Below are 20,147 nucleotides of genomic sequence, written 5' to 3'. Positions count from 1 at the left end.
GAATCGAAACCATGTCGGTTGACTCAATGACAGATCTTATGATACAGCGTGCACACGTAACAGATCTAATATACAGCATCTAGGTTAGAAAAACCCTCAGTCTCCTTCAACGGAAGTCAAGGCCCCCCCGTCAGTCTCCAACAGGAGCAAAGGCCCCCAAATCCTTCAGAATAATCACCAGAAAATATCACTATAATATCTGAAATTTATTTGCTGTTTTAAAAGAATGATACAATGAATACTGATTCCTTGCTTTGAAAAGTTTGGTAACCTGCTCTATTCCACGGATAAAACAAGAAAACTTCAACATACAGGAAATCATAATGATATGCAAAATAAATATTTATTTATTTTTTTATTTTTTTTTTACAATAATACCAACTTAGTTCCTATTTATCTTTTTAATGTTAAATTAATGACAAAATACATATTTAGATTTTAAACAAGTTTTCATGGAATATAACATTTTGCTTTATTTACAATTATTGAGACCATAAAGAGTTCCATTGGATCTCTGTAAAGAAAGGATGCCATTCCATTATGTAGTTCAAGCAGCAGATCGATAAAAATAAATGATCTTGAAGCTTGTATTTCAACAACGATTAATACATCTGTCTGTCATTTTAACTGTCTCACAAAGGAATGGCTACCGTATGTGGTTTTAGTGTTAACTGTATACAACACTAGTTTTTTCTTGGAAAGAAGCTCTGGCAAGAATGCAGAAGTTCCAATACCAACTCCCTAAATTTAAAGGGGTAAGCAATTCAAAAATAAATTAAAGAACAATACACACACACATTTTAATAATTGAACGAGATTCAGGATGTTTTTTTTTTCATTCTGTTCATAATTTGAATTAAAAGAATCTATAGGAACGTCTGTTACTGATGATAATTATAACATACAATATTTTTTAAAGACGTACATACTCGTAATTAAACAGACGATGAAAAGTTCATATTATAACATAATAATCACATGCGCACATACATACACGCCAAAAACCCTTACAGCCACCCTTTAATCATATGCGTAACTGTAACGGTCAATGTTCATATAATACCAGTAGCAATTATATAGAATTCATCTTGGTTTTGTACAATTCATTTCTCGAGATGCAAATATAACAAAAATGTTCACGTAATTAATGTAATACAACTATCAAATAAATTCAATGAAAAGAATGAAAGGTGATTTTCAAGTCCTTTGTTTAACGTTATGACTGGATGACCTTTCTAATGTCTATCATGACTGGATAATTTTTCAACACACACAGAAAAATCTCTTATATGGGCAACAACTTAAATTCAGGACACATAACATTATCAGTCTATCCATTTCCAAGAATTCATATTGTGTTAGTAAATTTATTCCTCAGATCCTTGCGTAATAAACATCCATTACTTGTCCACATTGACTGACCTAGATAAATTAAATGTTTTTTTTTTTAGTGCGCCAACACCCAAGAACTGTCAGGAAAATTTAAAGCTAGGCTCAAAATGAATCACAATATGCCATTTTTAGTTTAAGTTAGTAGAACTCAGCACTGGTTACTGTTAGGCATCACCGTGACGATAAGGCATGACTGACAGTTTGATAATGTACTATATGTAAACACTTTTATCCAGTCACTTGGTGACGTATGTGTAGGTTCTCGATGGAGAACGTGTTCCGTCTGGAATTGGCACGTTCAAGAAATCCCATATAAGGATTGTGTCATCATGGGAACTACTGACTATCTGGAATTCATCAAATTGAAGTCGGAAAACTCGGCCTGAATGTTCCTGCAATATAAATTAAAAGGATTAAAAAAACTAAATGAAAAAATGTTAGAAAACAATTGTGAAATTTTTGACATTGAATGGAAGAAAATACAACTGATAATGTTAATATCAACTATGCATGTTTAATCCACAATATGGGTGGGTATTACATCCTCAGCACCTTGAATAATACACTTTATTCCTGTCTTGCAAGCTGTAATAATAGGTAACTATATCAGCAGTTTAATACAATGAAAAATAAATACATGAATGTTACAACAGAGATAGAGGAACTTTCTTTTTTTTTTTTACTTAGAATGCTGTATATGTAAATGCTAGAATTTTAAATTACATAGTAGTAGGCTGCTTTGTTTGGTAATAACAATTAAACACAGAATTTAATCTAGCTCATAGTAATCACAGATACAGTACAAATTTAACTGAGCTATTTATTAGGTCATAAACAAACAATGAATTATTTTTCCAAAAAGTATCTATCAATAAGTAATGACAAATAAAGACGAAAGTAACTTACCACTAAAGTTCGGAGACAAAGTGTTCCAGCTGGGGAACGGGGATCTAGAGCTGCCTGCAGATCCCAAACTTTAATTTTACTATAAATATAAACATAATCATTACATAAACAAAATATAGGAGTAAAACGGGGCACGGTCGCCATTCTGTACAAGTTACAGTCTTGACAAGTAAGGGATAAATGAAATAATAACTGATGATTTTTTGGACAGTAATTGTTAACTTCTGTATTTATAACGCAGCGGAAAGAAGTTAATTCTAAATTTCTAAGGCTTGTTTATATATAATGCACATTGTGTACTTGTGTGATTGAGGATACATTATTTGTGATGTCAGGGATTATCCAATGAAACAGTCTGTTACCGCGAGTTCTTGGCATGTGGTGCACAGGGTCAAAAGCAGCTGATATGACCCCTGATGCGACCTCCCAATGCAATCGGTCAGATCTTCATATAGTCGAGGCCACCAAAGTTTATAAAAAAAACAAAATAAAAAAAACAAAAAAAAACGAAACCAAATATAGATCTGTATTTTAATCAGATTGAACTTGATCTCCACTGAATAGCAGTTTTATCACAGGTTGAGAGACATGATAAAAGTGTCTTACCCATCATAAGCACCACTGACTATACGTTTATTATCAAATCTAATACATCGCACTAACTCTTCATGTCCTTCTAATACTCGTAAACATGCACCATATTCTATATCCCATAACCTATAATACAATAAAACAGCAATTATAATATCAGGTTCTAGTTCAGATTTTCTATTTTATTTTATTCTTTCAGTTTAAGCGACAGCATTTTAACATTAGGACAAGATTGCCCACACCTGTGTAAAGACTTTTCCGTCAACTTTGGAAGCACAGGTCTGATGAATACAAACACAAAACTTGGATTATTTTGAGACTTCTTAAAGTCATTTTTACTTTGATCTTATGTGCAAGGAAGGAGAACTTTGCCCTAACAGTGGATTGTACTCCTAATCTTAATCAAATTCCAACTGTACTTAGGGTGAACTTTGGTTTTTCATTCAATACACTTTACATATCTGACCGACAAGACACTATTCCTGACAAGATAGAACCAGGCTCTAAATATTCTGAGATACTTCAGGGCCTATGCCAGGATACGAACCCAGGATATTGTACTTGATACTACTGTGGCTCCCTGAATATAACAAAGAATAGCTGCAGGCCTCAACAAATTGGAAATATCAACTGACCTAATTGTGTTATCAGAACTACCACTGACTACTAATCTATCATGATATTGTAGACAGGCTATACCACGTTTGTGACCATTTAAAGTTCGGACAAATTCACATGTAGATGTATTCCACACCTGTAAAATAATTAAACAAAAAATATCTTTAATGAAAGTGTTAATAAAACAAAATAACAATTAAAGATACAGTATGTAAGATTTTGATAAAGAGCTGGCCATTCTTGCTATAGTATAATAGTTCAAAAATAGATACTGCATAATGAATATATTAAAAATTCCATTCAAATTAATTTATTCTGAGCGAAGGTATTAGCCTTTGAAGGTTTGATATGTGCACTGATTCATCATTGTAACCACCATATTGGTTGTTCGAAGCTTAGCCTCACTTTGCGATTTTTAGATTTAATTACTAAATGGCTAAACCATTCTAATCTACTTAAAATCGGACCTATCCGATGACCTCGAGACTTGATTATAGTCTTGCCATGTTAATAAATGTCTAACTAATAGTTTATATAACATTTCAGGCCTAAAGAAAGACCTGCAATAGACAGATTTAGCAATAATTTACTAATTAACCTAGTGACTTCTACAAAATCCCAACATTAAAGTCTTAACATACAGCTTTTTTGAGCTATTAAATTCCCCGATACATTTCCATCATCATTTTGAAGATGTTAACTATCTCATAATTCATGAGTACAAAAGTGACACAATAGGGCTTCACTAGGAGACATTTTGACTAAATCTACATTGTAAAAGGATCTACATAAGCTTATATACAATGTATATACAGATATAAAGATTTACATTGACTGTAGCAGTATCGTGTGGTAAGTGGAGATCTAAATGCGCCATGAGCTTTAACCAGAGTACTGTCATAATTATGAAAATAAATTTATTTGATTTGATTTGTTCTAAATATCACCACTACTTACTTTAATAGTTCTATCACCAGAAGCGGATACGATATATCTGTTGTCAAAATCAACCACATTTACAGCAGCACGATGACCTACTAAAACCCGGCGTAAATTAATCTCTGTCGGTGACTGCATATCCCATACTGCAATAGATCTATCTTTTGAGCATGTGACCATGATCCCGTCACAGAAACGTAAATGAAGAACAGCTTCACAATGGTGAATAAGTGTATTTAACATTTCCCCTGTCTTCACATCCCAAACCCTGAAAATTTACAACAAAAAAAAATTATTTCAAATGAAGGTTTTCCAAAAATTATCTAGCAAGACCAATATGAGGCAGAAGATCAATTGGTTCTTTTGTTTGCTTTAAATATCCAAATACATTCAAATGGGTTATTATAAAGCATAAACGAATTGGATGACAACTTATAAAGAGTTTCATGTACATATGAAAACCTCTTTCTCTGGCAGCCTAATTTGAAAGAAGAAATGAGTTAAGGGACAGTCCTGCTGGTCTCTTATCACATGAGAACCGCTGTTCTTCTTAATGAGATCACAGAGCTTCAGATAGTTTCACTGGACAGTCATGAGCTTTTCCAGACGAATTAACAAGTTTACTGACATAAATATATCCTAGATAGCTCATCACACGAATATTTCAAAGTTTTACTTAAAGATACATTAGTTAAGAGTTTAATAAAGAGTTGGTCATTCTTGCTATAATAATTCAAAAATAGATGATGAAAAAAGAAATATTGAAAATTTCATTCAAATTACTTCATTCTTATCCAAGTTATCATTGTTTGTAGTTTTGACAAGATGTGTGCACAGTGGTAACCAGGGCATTGGTATAATCAGAACTTGGCCTTGCTTTCCCATTTTTAAATTAAATTTTTAAATGGCGAACCGTTTTAATCTAGTTAAAATCGAGAGTATTCGATGCCATCGAGAGTCGAATATGGTCTTGTTTTGTTAATAAATGTCTAATTAATAGTTTATGTAACATTTCAGGCCTAAAGAAAGACCTGCAATAGGCAGATTTAGCTCTTGCATAGTGTATGTTTAAATATATCTGAGATAGGTATTCTCAGAGCTTAAATATACTGAGATAGCTTAGTTTAACATAGAAATATATTCAGAATAATAAACAGAAACAGTTGAAACTATACCTGACTGTTGAATCACTAGAACCCGAAATTATGATTTTCTCATCATACTGTAGACAGAGAACAGAGCCTGTATGACCTGTCAACACCTTTACACATTCTAATGATGATCTGTCCCACAGCTTCAAAACAAAAATACACAATATTTAACCTAAATAGATAACCAGAGATGATACAAAAGGTTCCTGGTGTAATTAACACAAATTCTAAAGCTGTAATGAGTAGCCTATTATTGTCATATCTTGCTAAATGAATTAATCTTACCCAACCTTTATTTGTAATATTCAGTTTGAGAAATAACTTATTTGTATTGTAATATTTAGTTTCAGAAATAACTTAATCTATTCTTACCCAAACTTTTATTGTGTTATCTCGTAAACCACTGATTATTTTCTGATCATCATACTGTAAACAATATACTCCTTTACTAGTTTCACTACGGCAGTGTATTCTCTGTAACTGATGATGGCCTGTTCTCCAATTATCTTCTATTCGCTAAAAACAAATCAAATATACATAAAATAAAAGATCTTAAACCAAATTTTCAAAAGCCTGTAAACAAAGTGTATTGGCTTTGTCTTGTAATATTATTTATGGTCTTTCTCATTTATCACTTTTGTACAAAGTTTCCTCTTTTCTGTTCCTACAAAATGTTCTCCAATGGCTCAGGTGGTGTAGAACAGTAGGTGCTTAAAACCTCATTTCATTTATTCTGCAGAGTGTTGAATGTGTCTTGTATATTTCCAGAATATTCTCTGTTCTTAATGTCATTTTAAATATTTGAGTAAATTGAAATGTTTCTGGAAACACTGATTCTCAGTCTTGTTATTTTCAATTCAAGATTTATGACATTCAAACAAGTCTTAAGCGTGACACTGGGAATTAAAGACTGAAACACAGAATATGTAACAGAAAAAATTATGATTTATGAAGATATTTCTTACATCTATATCTTCTATAATTGACGGATACAAGCCACGGTAAAATTTATGATCTTTGGCAGGTTCTCCTGGCTTTGGTTTAAATAAAGTTGTACCCCTGCAAAAGAATGAACAAATATTTATCTTTCTTGTTTGAGAATAACAACATAGTCATGCATTAAAAATATACCACCCATCACAGACAGTGTCCATCTTCCAATTCCTGACAAATGACAGTGCATGAATTTCTTCTCTCTGTCATAAATTTTTCATTTTTCTCTATTTTAAGTGTAAATTCATTTTTTTTTTTATTTCAACACAAAGTCAAAAATATCAGTAATAACTAAAACTATTAATTGGATGATTTTTCATTTTTCTGTATTTTAAGTGTAAATTTTTTTTTATTTCAAAGTTAAAAATATCAGTAATAACTAAAACTATTATTTGAATGGTTGAACATGTGTTTTTGTTTGTTTGCTAGATAATCATCATCTTAACAGTTAATCTAAAAATAAACCAGTTTTGTGGTTTTTATTCATATTTAGAGTATTATAAATAATTAAAGTAACAAAATTTTCGTAAAAAATAAAATTGTTAGGCCCATAAAATCAATCATATGTCACCAACTCAAAACGTTTATTTTTGTGAACCAAACATAAGTCATGTTCCAGAAAGCTACTTCTGTTTTACCCAAATAAATTCAAAGCTATGGTTTCTTTATATTAAGACAGTGATTTTCTTATCGTTTAAATAAAAACTTAAACTGTTTGCAAACAACAAACATGGCATGTTAAAGCACACATTGTTTTTACGCTGTTTTGTCAAACTCTTAAATCATTTCAAGCTTGCCAACACCAGTTAAAGAAACTAGTACAGGCTATCTTTTACCCTTTCAACAAATATTAGCTATCTGCAACATAAAAACTACATCTGATAACTACTTCAAAAGGTGAATTATGTAATTTTAACACAAAGGCTATATAACTATAAGTAAGAAAGAATTGTTGGATTTTACACATAAGATTAAAACAAATTTCCAAACCAGTCTCTCAATTTAATGACTCTTTTCACAAATATATCAAAGAGTTTTGGGATTTTCTATGTGGATAGTAATTCTATTTTTAGTAGACTTTCTAAATAAATCAATGTTTTCATTAGAAATACAGACTAATAAATATTGTCTTGTCTCATCAAATTAAATCAGAAATATGAAATGGGAGTATATTAGGAATAACTGAAAATAGAAGTGTATTAAGTAATCATCTATTCTCTTTAACAACAAACGAGAAAAGAAATGGCATTTCAAACAAACTGTGTTCCTAACCTTTGATCAATAAAGCCAATTTTTATCTCATACCCCCTACAATAATTTTGAAGTTGCCAATTTAGGTAAATCATCATGCACCCGTCCAACTTTTCATAAAACAAAAAAATTAGCTTGAATTGTTTACAAGACAATCAGATGTCATACACATGTTGTGATGAGATGCTAACACGTTAAACAATAGTGTACATAAAAGATGGCTTATTTAAATGTTGCACTGCCAAAAAGTTAGCTAGTTTGCCAAACATAAATCCCCACAAGATAAACTCTAAATGCATCCCTCACTGTACCAGTATGCTTACAAGCCTTTTTCCAATGAGACTATAAAACATATATGTTTAAAAAACTGCACATAATGATTATGTGCCTCTATTTATACTGTTAGTTCACTCTACACTCATTTCACTGCACTTGATCTGCCAGTTTATTTACTCAGAACTTAATAAACTCTTATCAACATAATATCATATCTTGAGAGCAGTTTAACAGGATTATTATTTCAAAAACTTACCATCCCCTCCTTTCTGCTAATCCCTTCCATAACGTATCTGTTCTCACTTTCCTTTCGATTAATTTCTTCCATAAATTACCTTCTGAGACAACTCGATACCACTCTTTACACACAAGTTCCGCAGAACAAAGTGATTTTGAGTCTAAATAAGCCAGGATATTTTCAGCTATATGGTCCAAACCCTTGGCTGTAAAATAAAATCATTATAAAGTATAATTATTTGATAGTCAAATTAAATCCAATGCATGTATTGTTCCAAACTCCCACTCAGTACAAAACTGAGATGCTTACACCACAGAAAAGTCTTTTAAACTGTGAATACATGAAATGAATCATAATACATCTGGGAGAATACTCTTACTTGATTTCAAACTATAAGTGGTTGTTTTAACTGCATGTTAATGTGTACATGAATTTACTTATTTTTCTTCCCATGCAAACGATTAGGCACTTTACCGATGAACCTTGCACGCAAATCCCCAGATATTGAGATTTAAAAATCATATAACATACCTGGAAGTGCTGAAATAAAATCCCTCTGTAACATTGGTCGCAGATAAGCATTAATACGGCCATGTTGATAATGACACATGTGAGAAAGAAGATGCTCAACAAATTCAGTTTGTTCATTTTCTGTCCAATGTTCAAAATATTTCATACACAATCCTCTTTGTTGTAGATATTCTTCTGATGGTTCTTCCATCTTTCTTCCAATAAGACTAGTTACTTCTACTATACTACTATGCTGTAAAATATAAAGACATAGCATTTAAAATAGCCATAAAATTTAACCTTAAAATCAATAATAGATTGTATAGATTGTATGTGTACAAACTACAAACAAGTATAATGAACATACTATGAAAGAGGAACCGCGAGCCAGACGTCAATGCAGCCATGTCAGAATTTTGACGACCTTGTATTCTTTTAATCGATGCACAATTGCCCAAGGAACTAGCATGACAAATTTCATGTCGATTGTATTTGAATTGGTGAAGCCTTAACTCTTTTTGGCACTTAGGGCCAAGTTCCTAGTCCAAAAATGGGGATAATAGGAGCTAAAAATTATCAGATCTATGTAATCTTTAGAAACAATATCTTGCTAATACAAAGTAACCAAAATATATCAAAATGTGTATGTACATGTGGGGCATGAAATGATTAAAGCAGAAAATGTATTCTAGTTTTCAATAAATATTCTAAACTCTATTAACCAACTATTTACATGTACCGGTACTAACAGTGATACAGATGAATGAATAAATCAAAGATTACACCAAGTATGATGTTAATACATTTATTACAGTTATGGGGATAAAGATATATTATACATGTAATTATAAAACGGTCATTATATCCAACAAAAGAAATTAGATCTTTATATGTAGTTGTACATGTAGCCCTATGGAGATGTATAAATATTGATTATAATAAATATAACAGGACATGCAGATCAACCATGTACAAGTATGTGATAAAAATAAATCAGATCTTATCATCCTCCATACCACTCAATTTTAATATATTTTGCCTCGAGCTAAACTGCAAAGTTAACTAGACACAATACAGACAAATATGATGGCATCTATCCATTTAACTTTCTAGTCAGATAATAATCAATGATTACACTGTTCAACGAAATGATCTTAATGACAGGTTAATATGTAGGATTTGAAACAATGATCTTCAATGACAGGTTAATACCTAAAATTTGAAACAAATTATCTTTAATGACAGGTTAATATACATATGATTTGTAACAAATGTCAGCTTAATGTCACACACTTGAGTGTGTTCCTTCTATTATTTAATACTAGCAACACCATGCTACACACTTTTATATTCTGTGTTTCATGGAATGGATTTTTCAGAAAGATTGAAATATGACCGATTTCTTTGTCAGGAAAGATATTAAAAACAATTTATAAAAATATATCACTTTAGACCAGGTCATTGACCTGTTTTAGCATCAGAAAAATAAGATGCTTTTTATCTAATAATCATTTAATTTTTTATTCTAATCATAATATTACTTAAAATACATTCATAAAATTTATTATCTAGTGACACTGTGCAAGTTTTTAACTTGTTACAAACGGGAATGTTGAAAATGAACTGTGGATCATTAATAATTTCAAGAAATAACCAAGCATGTACCTGTACCATAATAATTGCATGTAAAGTCACTAAAGTTACACCGATTTCAACATTGTCAAATGTACATTGTATGTAACACAAGTATATAAGTCTGGATATAATGGGCTTGTCACAGACATTGTCAGACAACCAGTGATTATGATTGTCACAGTTTTGTCCTTTTTCAGTATTTTTATTGCACAAATTCAAAATGGCAGGAACTACTACACTACCGGTTTATTAAAGCATGACAGTTTGTCAGGTAAAACTAAAATAACAAAAGATTTCCAATTGTGAATATGTAAAGAATTTAATACAAAAGTTATTGAAAACTTATCCATTATTCACAACATCCAAACCAAAAATTGATATATACTGTAATACTAATACTAAAGTCATGATGGTAGACATGCAATCCTATTATTATAAGGAAGTATAAAATTTAAAACTCTTGTAGCGCACACAGAAAAATCAGGTTTATTACTTCAATGAAACACACAGAAGCTTACCTTTAAGTCAGTCAGTTAAAGCAATTTAATTAACCTAATATATAACTTTGCCTCAAATATACAAACTTTGATGTTGGCTCTTTATCAATAACCCAATAATAATCATTAGTAGATTATTAGTAGTGTTATAAACAAATAGAAGACATTGATTTTTATACCTGAACACAGTTTTAATATCATTAATTAATCTACAGATAATGATATCTGTCAGTTAACATAACTATATCAGTTACTTTTAATATTTGCTATAAGGTAGTTATGATTATTAATCCCCAGTTTTATAAATAGATCACATCAACTTCCTTTTCTATATAGGCTATACCCCCCCCCCCTTTCCCAAAGAAAAAAACTAAAGCAAAGAACATACATGTAGTACAAATTGAACTAGAGAAACACACTCAAATAATTCCATAGGCTACTTCAACCTTAGTATCATTATGTCATATCTATTTTGGCAGGTCATATTAACATAAGCAAAGGTGTTTACATGTAGAATACATACATGGGTGTGGCAACACATGTACACTATTGCTCAGAGCAAGACTTATCAAGAAGCTTATAAAATATTCATAATTACTATCTTCATTTCGTTCTTATCCTATTATACTCAACTTCTAATGGAGGTTAAACAGATCACAATAACCAAAAACAAGCTGTTGCCATGCAAGATATGTCCACATTTTGCAAGAGGTAGACAGAGAACAAGCTAAAAAAAAAATGATTTTGCATATAATCAGGGGCCAAAATGCAGGATGTTACGGTCGACATGATTGTGTCAATATCAAAAGAAACCGAGATCTTTGGGAATGGGATATAAACATATGTTTTAAGTTTCATCAAAATCAGATAAAAAATTGTGACCTTTCGAGGCTCTACAAGTTAAAAATCGTGATTTTTCGTACAATCAGCAGGGGTCATAATCCAGAAAGTTAACGTGTAATATCGAAAGGAATTGAGATCTTTGGAATATAAACATATATTTTAGATCCATCAAAATTGTATAACAAATTGTGACCCCTGGAGGATCCACAACCTTGGTATTACGTGCTTTTAAATTATTTGCGTAAAGGGGAGTGGCCATTCAAGAAATTCAAACTCAACCATGCATCATATGGTGTAACAGTGATAGATATACTCTTCAAATAAAGTAGGGGATATTGAAATGCAAATACCTTCATGTATGCAGGTTGTGATATGATAAATAGTCATGGACACTTGACATGCTTTGAGAGTATGTTCACAGATGAAGAACTTATCGCCCCAACAGAACCACTGAGCTGCACAATGCAACACGCAATAGTGTCATACACATGGGAGGGGTTCATTGTCAAATTTGACACTTCAAGGAAGGGTAGATGAAAACTGCCACGTGCTGGTTTATCTATCCATGTTAGCATTCCTATTGGTTCTTGCATAAGATTTACTGTTTAGAGTATCATTGCTTTAGTGTGTTACATTTAATGTGATTGGGAGACGTGTTCGTCGACATCAACGCCCACCGACAACACTGCAAGAATTGGTCGTGGCACTGCAAGAAGAGTGGGTCAGAGTGTGCACAACTCAGAACAGCGAGTTATTCTCAAGATTCCAGGAGTTTCTGTATAGAATTCTACATCATAGTGTCATAATGTATTTTTTTTCTCACTTGAAAATTTACGGGGAGTTTCAAGGAGTGATCTTGATTTTCCAGTACTGGAAATTACATTTTTATTTTTCCAAGAGTTTCAAGGAGTGTGCAAACTTTGTAGAGGGTCGACAAGCTAAAAATGTGATTTTTCATACAATCAGGGGCCATAATTCATGAAGTTACAGTCCGTCATAGGGTTGCAAAATTCCCGGGAATTTTCAAACAGGGTAAATTTCGCGGGAACTTCCCGGGAATTCTGGGTAATTTTCAATTAGGTGTTATAAATTGAAACATGTGTCGCTATTAATGAGTTGCAAGTGACAGTAATATTTTAATAACTAAAAGATACAAAACATATCTGATATGTCATATATACTAAAATCTAATAACTAATAATGAGATAGTTCTGTTAAATTGTTCATACACAGGTTACACATTCTAAAATTAATGCTCAAAGTTACATGTAGGTAACTCTGCCATTTCATCATTGATCTACATCATCATTTGTGGCTAAAATTGAGATTTCAGGTTCAGATGAATCCTCATGAATATCTGAAATTTTTGTGCTGGAAGGATCGTTGTCAGCTTCCAAGAGTTTCAAATTAGATCTTATACAGACCAACTTTTCAACACTTCATTTGTTAATTTGTTTCTAACTTTTGTGTGAGTTGTACCAAACAGAGACCAAATGCATTCTGATGCTGCTGATGAAGGTGGTATTGCAAGAATTAATGAAGTTATACTCGAAACAGCATGCACACAGTCCCTTCCACCAAGTTGATGCTGAAATATATTTTGATGATGCCGAAATACTTTCTCCTTTCCACAATCCATCTTTTGACCGATATTTAGCCAAACTAGCCATTACTTTGCCTTCATTAAGTTTGTAGTGTGATGCAAGGGAACTAATGAATCCATATGCTTCACCAATTTCCATATCACCAAGAGGTAAAGCATTTCGGTAACAGTTGGGATCTAGCATATAGGCAGCGGCATGAATAGGCTTAAGGCAAAATTGCTTTCTTTTCTGTAAAAATCCAAGTACGGACTTCTCTTCAGCTTTTGTAAGTGGGGATTGCTGGACATTTTCAGTAAGTTTTGTTTCCAATTCATTGAAAACTCTAAACACATCAAATAGAATTGTTTTATCTCCTTCTACTTTAGTTATTGCTTGAGCTATTGGTTCTATCAGCTTTAAAGTGTTTGTTAACCTTGTCCAAAATATATCGTTATCAAGTAATATCTTTCTGATATCAGCTTCAATACCGATAGATTCCATTATGGCTAACTCTTGCAGGGATTCTTTTCCATCTAAAAGACTTTTATACATTATGACTATAACTATAATAGTTTATGAAAGTAAAAGAGAAAAAGGAAATTCCAGTAAATAATTATAATTTTAGTATTTTTCAGTTCTAAAAATAGATTTGAAAATTCCCAACACTGAAAATTCCCGGAAAGTTTCCCACCCTTTGCAACCCTTCAGTCCTATATTTGCAAATATCAAAAGGAACCAAGATCTTTGGGATATAAAGCATACATTTTAGTTTTATCAAACTCGGATAAAAATTGTGATCGCTAGAGGTCCACAATCTTAGTATTACATACTTTTACACCACATGTGTATAATAGGGAGCATCGGTGATATATTTGAACGTTTTTTAAAATTAGATAAAAATTGTGACCTCCAGAGGGACCACAACCTAAAAAGATGATTTTTCGTACAATCAGAGGTTATAATCCAGGTAGTTATGATCCAATATCGTAAATATTGTAAGGAACAGAGACTTTTGGTTTATAAACATACATTTAAAGTTTCATTGAATCTGGATAAATTTTGTGAAATCTAGATTGTCCACAAGCTAAAGAAGTGATTTTTCGTACAATCAGGGGCCAATATCAAAAGAAAACAAAATCTTTGGGCTATAAACCTATATTTCAAGTTAAATCAAAATTGGGTTAAAAATTATGACCCTTAGAGTGTCCATAAGACAAAATGTGAACAGAAAACACAGGGGCGACGACAATATTAAAATTTGGGCTTTAAAAATATAAATGTAATTAGGCTTAATGTTGTTATAATCATATCGATCTATTAGATGTTTTTAAATTTGTTTCCTTTTTATTCCAAATTTTTCGTTATACTGCACTCAATCTAAAAACATCTGACAGATTTTAATGTTGTGTACTGATGGTCAATAAAAACGCAGTTGTTCTACTCGTAACAAGACACTGACCACTGATATGTTCATAAATGTACTAAGGCTTGGGCACCACACAGCCAGCGTTAACTGTCTGAACAGCAGACATTCGGAATGTATTAGAATTTGATAAAATGATAATTATCAATTTACAAAATACATCAATTATCTCATATAACTGTATATACCCCCCCCCCTTTTTTTTTTTTTAAAACAAATACAATGTACATGAAATAACACAAAGAGTTGTAATTACAACAGCAATTATCACCCATCCAGGTACATTGTTCTGTTCTAACATTAAAGTAATTGCAATACATACACTGTTGTAAATATCACAAGGCATATTGTTAGTCATGAAGTCTAGATAAACTGTGTGGGTTATATTATGTTTTAAACTCAACCCACATATTCTCTTTACATAATGGATTGGACTTTTTGTGTTCATATTGCATGTTAAAGTAACAAGAAAACAGATTAATGATTAATATAGGATTTTTTTTTTTCTTTTTCAATTAATTTCAAAATGATAGTCTGAGAACCCAGTTTACATAATCATAATGTAAGCTGATTTTATTCATAATGTACACACAATTCATTGCAGACTTAAAACACTCTAATGGAAGGTACATATACCGTTACCAACAAAGATAAGACAATTGCTTTAAAAATAATTATAAACTGTGACTTATTTGAATAAGACAGTAATCAATATCTGTGATAAAAATACCTGTGACTTTTCGAGCAAAGATAAAATTATCACCATACTTGTTGAAATTGTTCTTTCAATAGCCTTTGATAGATGAGTCATATTTTGACAGATGACAGTACTGTAAACCTAGCCTATTTATTTTATTTTTTTTTCACTTAAAATTATCGTTGGATTTTTAGTCATTTCTTCTCCTGAGAGATAAGAGGCCAATAATCTTATATGAGATCTTTATGCAATCCAGTTCTAGCATCATTATGGAAATTCTGTTGAAGAACCAAACCACTTAAAAAAAAATTAACCCGACTTAAAAAAAGGGACTAAACCTCTATGTAAATATCATCGATGATATTCAAACTAAAAGATATGGATTAGATAGAATTAACTACTGGTCCATTTCAATCAATATTGATGTTATAATCTTACTGTGAAAATATGGGATCCAAATATCCAATATTTAAGGCACAATGAACATTTTAAAATTAGTACACGTTTTGTGTACTCTATGGTTTCAGGCATCATTTGTAATTTATAAAGAAAAACATATCGCACAAAACATGCGGAAGTAATTAAAAGTGTCTGATTCACAAACAGTAAAATAATATTTTTATATAATGAGTAGAATGGACTTACATGTAGCAGGTGCAAACTACTGCTGTTCAATTTCGAATATTTGATTAGAAATTACAAATTAATAAAATTGAAAATGAATAGAAATCACTTTATATGCATACATTACAATTACATGTATATGTGCTTTTAGACCCTTTGGCATTTATTCTAAGTTTCCAATGAACGGAGCTATACGCCCTTTAAGATGTTATTGAAAAATTATGTGGACTGTAAATTATATTAACAATCATATGGATTATCCAGGTACCGGTAGCACAAATGGGTTAAATTAAATATATCATAGTCATATATGTATGATATTAAGTCATTGAAACATTAGTACTCTACTTCCAAGACATGACTGTGGTACTATTTTAGAGGATCAAATAAATTAGTTAGCAGCTTAAAATATTCATTGATTGCACAAAGTCACATACACATCTAACTCTAGTTTGTTTTGTTTTTTTAGTAAACTGTACATGGTATATTCTGAATTTTAATATTGTTCTAATTTCTATTGTATAATAATAATAATAATAATAAAAACTTTATTTAATGAGGCAACGTATTTAGTTTGCAAAAAAAAAACTAATCTTCCATAGGTCCCTCCTAAATTACAAAGACATATATACATGTAATATCAGGATAAATTTAAAATCATTAGAAATGCAATAGCATTTTAAAGTGGAAAGTTTGATAAGTCACTCCCAAACTACAAAACATATACATTATACAAGTAGAATATAGGAAGAACACTATAATTACACACAAAATAAAATAGAATGCAGTTGCAAGTTAAAAATAATAAGTATGTCATCAGTTGAATATTATGGTTCCTACAGTGTGCAAAATAGATGAGTTTTCAGTTTAATCTTAAAATTTTCAACATTTTTACACATCTTTATATCAAAAGGCAGATTGTTCCATAAAAGACATGCAGAATAATGAAAAGTACGTTTCATGGATTCCGTTTTGCATTTTTGAAGAAAAAGAGATTTACTGGTCTGTGAACGGAGCAAGATATCCGTTTTGGAAACAAGAGATTTTTCAATAAAATGGAAATTTAGATAAAGTGGAGTATTAAATGTAATAATTTTGAATGATAAGACAATTTTATTGTAAAGAATCCTCTGTGTAAGGGTAAGCCAACCGAGTTTAGTAAATAAAGAGGTGGACGGAGTTTCAATCGGTGCATCAAGAATAGCTCTTGCTGCCCTCTTTTGTAATTTTAAAAGAATGTCTAATCTACTTTTGGTAGCATTTCCCCAAATAATAGAGCAATAATCAAATATTGGTAGTATGTAACTGTTATAAAACAAAATTCTTGTCTCGTAAGGTAAATGATCTTTTATCTTATTTAGGAGAAATATTTTTGATGCAAGTTTTTTAGACATATCTGCTATCTGTGCTTCCCAATTAAGGTCTTGGTCAATTTGAATTCCAAGTAATTTTGCGGTAGTAACCGTCTCAATTTTCTCACCATGGAGTGATAAAGTTAGGTTTTTCTGATTTCTTTTGTGTTTTCTTGAAATCAGCATTGATTTTGTATCTACTGCCAGGTTTATTTTTTATTTAGTAAAATATATGAAATATTGATTTAAATAATATTTGATGCCAAAAGATATAATGTGTTGTTGTTGAGCATGTCTTCATGTTTTCCAAAATGTAGAATTACACATTGACAATCACTCGCCAAAATTTATCACAGAAACAACAAATTACCCAATAATCAACTAAATTGCGCCAGAGCCCCTTTTAAATAAGACAAATTAGATTGATATTATTTCGGCACCATAATTAATTTGAAAACTAATCAATGATTTAATTTCTGTACACAAAATGGAACTACACCAAATATAAGACTTCCATATAAGAATCAATTTAGAATACCAAAATGCGAATCGTAACACATTGTGGTCTAACCTGTGTAATAAATTATAAAATAAATCATAAAGCAATGGAACCTGTTTTAAGGCGGACACAGCATGCTTTCTTTTAACGTTGGATTATTTGAGGTGCCAGGTAGTCTGAAAAACTGAAGATAACAGTGTCGAACAAGTGGCTATGTACAATTTTATTCTTTGATCTGTTATATCACAGGGCAATTCTGTTATTGTGAAACCAACATGCATGAAAATGACTATATTACAAGTGAAACTGGTGTCGAGAATTGAGTGTATTCGGAAAATAAGCTAATGAGTATGCAATGGAAGAAGTTGGACACTATTCATAAAATATTTATAAAATGGGAATAATATGAACTGGGGAAGTGTATTGGGACTATAGAGGTGAGCCGTTTAGTGGCTGTGTAGTAACATTATTTATTAGTGAAAATGTTATTGAATATTTATAAATGCGACAGCTCTAAATTGCCGATAGTCTGCCAATCAACGTAAAGAAAATTATACTCATATCAAACACTTATATTATTATACTGACTATACTATAAATACTTTCTGTGTTCCTAACATGTCATGTGGACGACTAGACTGGAATACACATTATATTTAATTCTGTTTCACACTTCATTAGTTCTGAAATATTGATGTATTAGCTTCTTTATTATGTAAGGCAGCTATGGAAAATAAATTTAACTCTACATCAGGTATTTTTGAAAAAAAAAACCCCAAAAAAACTCTCCCCCCAAAAAAACCTACATGTATGTACTGAACAATTGAGTAAGATTATAAAGAAATTTGATACAATTACTGGTTGAGAAGATTTTTTATGTTTATTTCCTTACAACCCCTTTGATAACAGACCATCCAGTTCTTATTCTGTTGAATAAATCTTCATTTAACTCTACATCAGGTATTTTTGAAAAAAAAAAACCCCAAAAAACTCTGCCCCCAAAAAAACCTACATGTATGTACTGAACAATTGAGTAAGATTATAAAGAAATTTGATACAATTACTTGTTGAGAAGATTTTTTATGTTTATTTCCTTACAACCCCTTTGATAACAGACCATCCAGTTCTTATTCTGTTGAATAAATCTTCATTTAACCTGTTGTAATTTATGTTCTAAATCTGTACCTGTGCATTATCAAACAATGAAAAGACCCATGCTGGCGAGTGATTGACAGTATTTCTTACAATCAAATTAAAATTTTATTGCAGTGTTCTTTAGGCGACGTTTTTGTAAATTAGATATATTTAATCTTTGATGTGCCGCTGCTTTATAACCCATGGGATAGGGTACCATAATGTAAATTTTTTGTTTCTATTCACTACTCTAGCCTAGTAGCAGTAGACCAATCTACTTAAGAAGTTGAAAATGTAAAATGTAACATGTAAGTTTCAACAAAAACAAAAGATATATCATTATATAATAATAAATAACATGTCCAATAAGTATAACAGTAAATCTAGTCTGATCTGACAGTAAATCAGTAGTGAGTAGGCCTAATAGTACGTGTATAGGCCCTAATATTAAATATCGGTGAGGTCAGTAATGAACTTGAACAACCCGATTGTTATATCCTGACTGTTAAAAATATGATAATTATGTTTCAATCAAATTAGCCAGAAATAGTAAATATATAATACAACACAACATCAGCCAAGTCGTACATTATGAGGAGACAAAAAAATTCTTGGCAGATTCGCACAATCATGACAATTCCGGTTTCTGAAACTGAAAGAGAAATGGCGACGAATCCGTCGAATGTCACAGCGAAACCAACATCGAGAAATGAAAATGTTATCAAAAACGGTTCTCACCCTCTTTTCCTCTAACTTTTCGTGTCCCTTTTCGTCAAGGGGGTTAGAAGTTTCCATTTTTGTTTCTATAGACGACATAACAGACATATTACTTCAAAAATTTGACAGAAACAAAAGTCTGTTTCAACACCCAAGTCGGGCTCTTCCCTTTTTTGGGAAATAAAATTTTATGACGTCACCAGCAACTCTCGAACGTCCGATAGTATGAAAATTACCCCTTTCTTTATTTATCAGAGATTATGTTATTTCATAATTTT

At 31.3% G+C, this 20,147-nt stretch overlaps 1 protein-coding gene across 2 annotated transcripts; it reads right to left on the bottom strand.

Moving 5' to 3' along the window:
- Positions 1 to 193: 193 nt before the first annotated feature.
- LOC126814372 (F-box/WD repeat-containing protein 1A) lies at positions 194 to 20,052 on the bottom strand. Of its 2 annotated transcripts, none has more exons than XM_050539470.2 (11): positions 19,891 to 20,052; positions 8,887 to 9,118; positions 8,374 to 8,560; positions 6,563 to 6,656; positions 5,970 to 6,113; positions 5,622 to 5,740; positions 4,465 to 4,714; positions 3,525 to 3,643; positions 2,905 to 3,015; positions 2,299 to 2,377; positions 194 to 1,784 (listed from the first exon to the last, which is right to left on the bottom strand). In XM_050539470.2, the coding sequence occupies exons 1-11, from the start codon at positions 19,975 to 19,977 to the stop codon at positions 1,629 to 1,631; spliced, it is 1,578 nt and encodes a 525-aa protein (XP_050395427.1). In that variant the 5' UTR covers positions 19,978 to 20,052; the 3' UTR covers positions 194 to 1,628. The 2 variants fall into 2 exon arrangements, with proteins under 2 accessions (XP_050395427.1, XP_055955427.1); XM_056099452.1 differs by having other exon boundaries at positions 194 to 1,789; positions 2,301 to 2,377.
- Between the last annotated feature and the right edge of the window lie 95 nt (positions 20,053 to 20,147).

The sequence above is a fragment of the Patella vulgata genome, chromosome 3 (assembly GCF_932274485.2).
Source record: "Patella vulgata chromosome 3, xgPatVulg1.2, whole genome shotgun sequence".
Taxonomy (NCBI): Eukaryota; Metazoa; Mollusca; class Gastropoda; family Patellidae; genus Patella; species Patella vulgata.
Note: the sequence above shows the minus strand (reverse complement) of the source record. Positions and strands in the feature narration are given on the sequence as shown.

Excerpts from the sequence above, each read along its gene's own strand:
- LOC126814372 (XM_056099452.1), bottom strand. The coding sequence starts at position 19,977 with ATGTCTGTTATGTCGTCTATAGAAACAAAAATGGAAACTTCTAACCCC. Across the intron at positions 6,114-6,562 it reads CAATTATAGAAGATATAGAT|CGAATAGAAGATAATTGGAG; the intron begins GTAAGAAATATC and ends ATTTGTTTTTAG. Across the intron at positions 2,378-2,904 it reads GTCAGTGGTGCTTATGATGG|TAAAATTAAAGTTTGGGATC; the intron begins GTAAGACACTTT and ends TTATATTTATAG.